Below are 3,753 nucleotides of genomic sequence, written 5' to 3' on the forward strand. Positions count from 1 at the left end.
GAAGTTACGGAAAAATCAATTAACAAACGGAGACGTAACATTATATTACCATAATGTGCTTCCTTACTCAAGTATGTTGACAAATTATTATATCATTAACCACGTATAAGTATTATTTTATTACAAATTACAGCTTTTAGAATAAGGAAGAATATTTTTGGAACAGGTACGACGTTTCGATTACTGGTGTACTTGAGAATGATAGCACCATGCAGTGATCGAAACGTCGTACCTGTTCTAAAAAATATTATTCCTTACTCTAAAAGCTGTAACATGTAATAAAACAACAATTTTAATATTTAACAGCTAGATGTCGCTTTTCGGAAGGAGACATCATGTGTTTTCAATGGTAAATCAGAGGAAAGGTCCAATTATAATTTGAGGGTTGGGTTTACATGTAATTTTAGCGAATGAATATAAAAATGGCGGGTAGTGAACGGCACGTGGTTGATGGCATTAATAATCTGTCAACATTTTTACTAACGCATCAAACTCAACTCGAGCTGTCTGGTGTTCCAAGACATTTTTGGAAAACCTTATATGACAAACTTTGTAAGGGAGTAAGTTTGACCGTATTTTCATTTTAATTATTATACATTTAAGTTTCAGTATTAAAAATAGTGTAGTTTAGGCTCCTACTAGTGTTACTATTTATAGGGTTTATAGTTATTAAAAAATCCCACATTGTCAAATTCAAAGTGATACCAATTATTACAGTGGCAAAATGTACATCATTAAATGATATATTACTATTAGGAATAATTATTCGCTGTTGTTAAATTAGGTTTCCAGTTAATGCAAAAACAGCCATTGTTTTCGTTCAACAATTTATATTATAAATCCAAATAAAAGGCTGATGGTGACTTGAAAGTTGAAAATAGTTAGCTTTTCTTTACTGTTATATGATGTAAAGTGCAAAAACTATGAATATTCTGCAGGCTTTATATTTAAAACAACAACAATGAAAGAGAAACTTTCAATTCATGCGTGTGCAGGATCATGATATTAATATTCTTAATCTCAAGTTGTTTGAAAAAGAATGATCTTAGTCTCTGAAGTATTATTAATATTATTATTCATAAACAAAGCCAGAAATTTGAAATAATAGTAATACTGATAAATATGCATAATTCAGTTTATAAATTATATTATATTATAAATTATAATTAAGAATGACTGGTTATATTGTTAATGTTTTCCCATTAGAAATTTTGTAAAATTGTTAGCATGTTCAGTGTCTGAAAAACATAATAAAGTGATAAAGACTAATTAAACTATAAAATATCCAAACTAAATTAAATGCTTTAAATATTATTCATATAGAAATTCAAAGAGTTTAGTATCACATTGACAGGCAAACCACTTTTAAAATTTATCAGTATAATATTTTCACAGGATAATCTGACTGTGGCCTCTAATTGTTTTAACCTCCCTCAACTCAATGGTTGTAAAGTTCTCTCGGGTCTTCTTTTAGCTTTCAAAACAAAGTGAAACCATGCTTATCATGCTGGACTGTAGAGATGAATTTTTGAGCTTTCTGTTCCATTACTATCAAAAATAATAATGCTCAACACTTTGGGATTGTTGGTGCTTTATAAGAGTGAGTCAAATCTTACTATCCAACCTGACAAGAGTAGTTCAAGAGTTGGCAATGGATGGTGTTTATTAGCCACCTTCCCTCTAATTACTCAGTTCAAAATTAAGGATGGCTAATGTAGTTTTGCATAAAATCTAACAAACAAACAAACAAAATATAGGTGATCTTATTGATATTTTAAATATTATGAGGGAGATTTATAGGATATAGCCTCTGATTTCTTTGTGCTGCATTCTGAAGACAATAGGATGAGAGGACAAAAGTTTAAGAATTTAAAAAGTCAAGCTAGGCTCAAGTGAAGACAGTTTTATGCTACCAATTGGTTGATTGGTTCATGGAATAAATTGTTATTAGCAGTCATGAAAAATAAAGGATGGGTGTACATTTTTATTGTTATCAAGGGTAGGTGTGCATAAAAGAATAGCCTTGAATTCCAATAATCTCTTGTTGTCCATACATTGCGTTTTGCATGTGTGATACTATGGATTATATTTAGGTTTTTTTTTTTGATAAATAAGAAAAATCAAGGTGACAGAAAGACATTTAATACCTTAGCCCATTGAGGCCACCACTCATCCACAAAAAAATAAAATTAAATATAGACTTTGCCATTCGTAGCACGTAATTTTAAAATACTTCAATCAACTTGTACTTACTGTTACTAATGTGTAACTTATGTAGACAAACTTGTAATACCAGTATTATCAAGATCTAATGGGAAATCTCTTTCAATACTGGTATTACAAGTTTGTCTACATAAGTTACACATTAGTAACAGTAAGTACAAGTTGATTGAAGTATTTTAACAACAAGGCCTGATTCAGACTCTACCCACTCATGGATTAGCATGAGTAAAGCAGGGAGGGGGTTCCTGCCCATTGTCCATGCCTAGGTTAAAACCTAATGCGGGCCTGATTTTAAAAATAGGGTTTTCGTGGTCCTCCATTGCACTGTCTTATGATGACACATTCCTTTGGACTCCCCATTGTGTTTTCATCCCCCCTTTTTTCTTCTAGTAAAGCAGTGGAGTCCTTGCCACTCATCAGTTAGTAGTTGCTGGAGTGCTGCTTAACACAATAAGAATTCATACTGAGAAGTTAATAGTGATTTACTTGCAATCCAAAAGCATCACATTTTTAATTTGAGAAATATGAAAAACTTCAGTTCTTTTGTCTATAGATAAGTAGACATGTCAATAGGAATTGCTAAAAATATATTGTGCAAACAGTTGTATTGTAAATGACATATAGTCATAGGTAAATATACATGTATTTGGCCCAACTTTCATTGTGTGTAAATCATATGTGTACACATGAAAGCATAGTTTTGATGAAAATTCAGATATGAACTCTTATTTGTGATGCACATTTTTGTTGTTGTTTAGAAAAGAATGATTTCTTCTCTCTGTGAAAGATTTCCAATCTTGAATGAAATGTGTGCTTTGTATCAATAAAATATAATTTATCATTGCATAATCACCCCTTTATTTGGACAGTGTATTTTATGCATGTAATTAGTGTTCTGTTGATTCTTTTGTATAGATCATGGATGCTGGGGAAACTTTCAGCATGATCAAGGTAATATATGTTTAAATTATTATTTTGATAAAACAGTGTCTGATATTTCATATTATAATTATATTGTAATGTTTTATATTGATAACTTAGTACATCAAGATATTTTAATGCATCAAAACAGTTTACGTTTATTTGAATGTATCCATTATGTACATAACTGGGAAGTTTGTCAAAAGGTTATTGGAACAGCAATTTGAAAACTCTGTAGTTTAATACTAATTTGTAGAAACAACTTGCATATGATTAGGCCAATATACTATTTAACAGGCCCCTTACGAGCCAGTGGGGGGACATTTTTGTTTAAAAAAAACTACCCAATCTGGTTTTTCTTAATTTAAACAGAATTTTTTGGGACATTTTTATTGGCTAAAAAGAAGGCATTTGGTTTTTCTTAATTTAAACAGAAATTTTTGGGACATTTTTATTGGCTAAAAAGAAGGCATTTCCTGCGATGGGGCTATGAAAAGTGATTTGAAGAAGCATGGAAGTCTCCAAATGACATGTGGAGGTATTCAGGAACCATTTACAACCACCTTGGTAGATATTGTGCAGCAAGTCAAATACAATATTATGCTTTCA

General features: G+C 30.9%; 1 protein-coding gene across 4 annotated transcripts in view; it reads left to right on the top strand.

Annotated features, from left to right (window-relative positions):
• The first annotated feature begins 337 nt into the window (after window positions 1-337).
• Window positions 338-3,753, top strand: part of LOC106469954 (tubulin--tyrosine ligase-like protein 12) — a 33,776-nt gene continuing 30,360 nt past the window's right edge. For 2 of the 4 annotated variants that reach the window (XR_002612949.1, XM_013930474.2), the window contains exons 1-2: window positions 338-560; window positions 3,139-3,174. Coding sequence is in view for 3 of the 4 variants with exons in the window: in XM_013930474.2 (XP_013785928.1) it covers window positions 411-560; window positions 3,139-3,174 (186 nt within the window). In the remaining variant the exon portion in view is untranslated. The remainder of the gene's footprint in view (window positions 561-3,138; window positions 3,175-3,753) is intronic. The other 2 variants (XM_022398517.1, XM_022398518.1) reach the window with 1 other exon arrangement.

The sequence above is a fragment of the Limulus polyphemus genome, unplaced genomic scaffold, assembly GCF_000517525.1.
Source record: "Limulus polyphemus unplaced genomic scaffold, Limulus_polyphemus-2.1.2 Scaffold3740, whole genome shotgun sequence".
Lineage (NCBI taxonomy): Eukaryota > Metazoa > Arthropoda > Merostomata > Xiphosura > Limulidae > Limulus > Limulus polyphemus.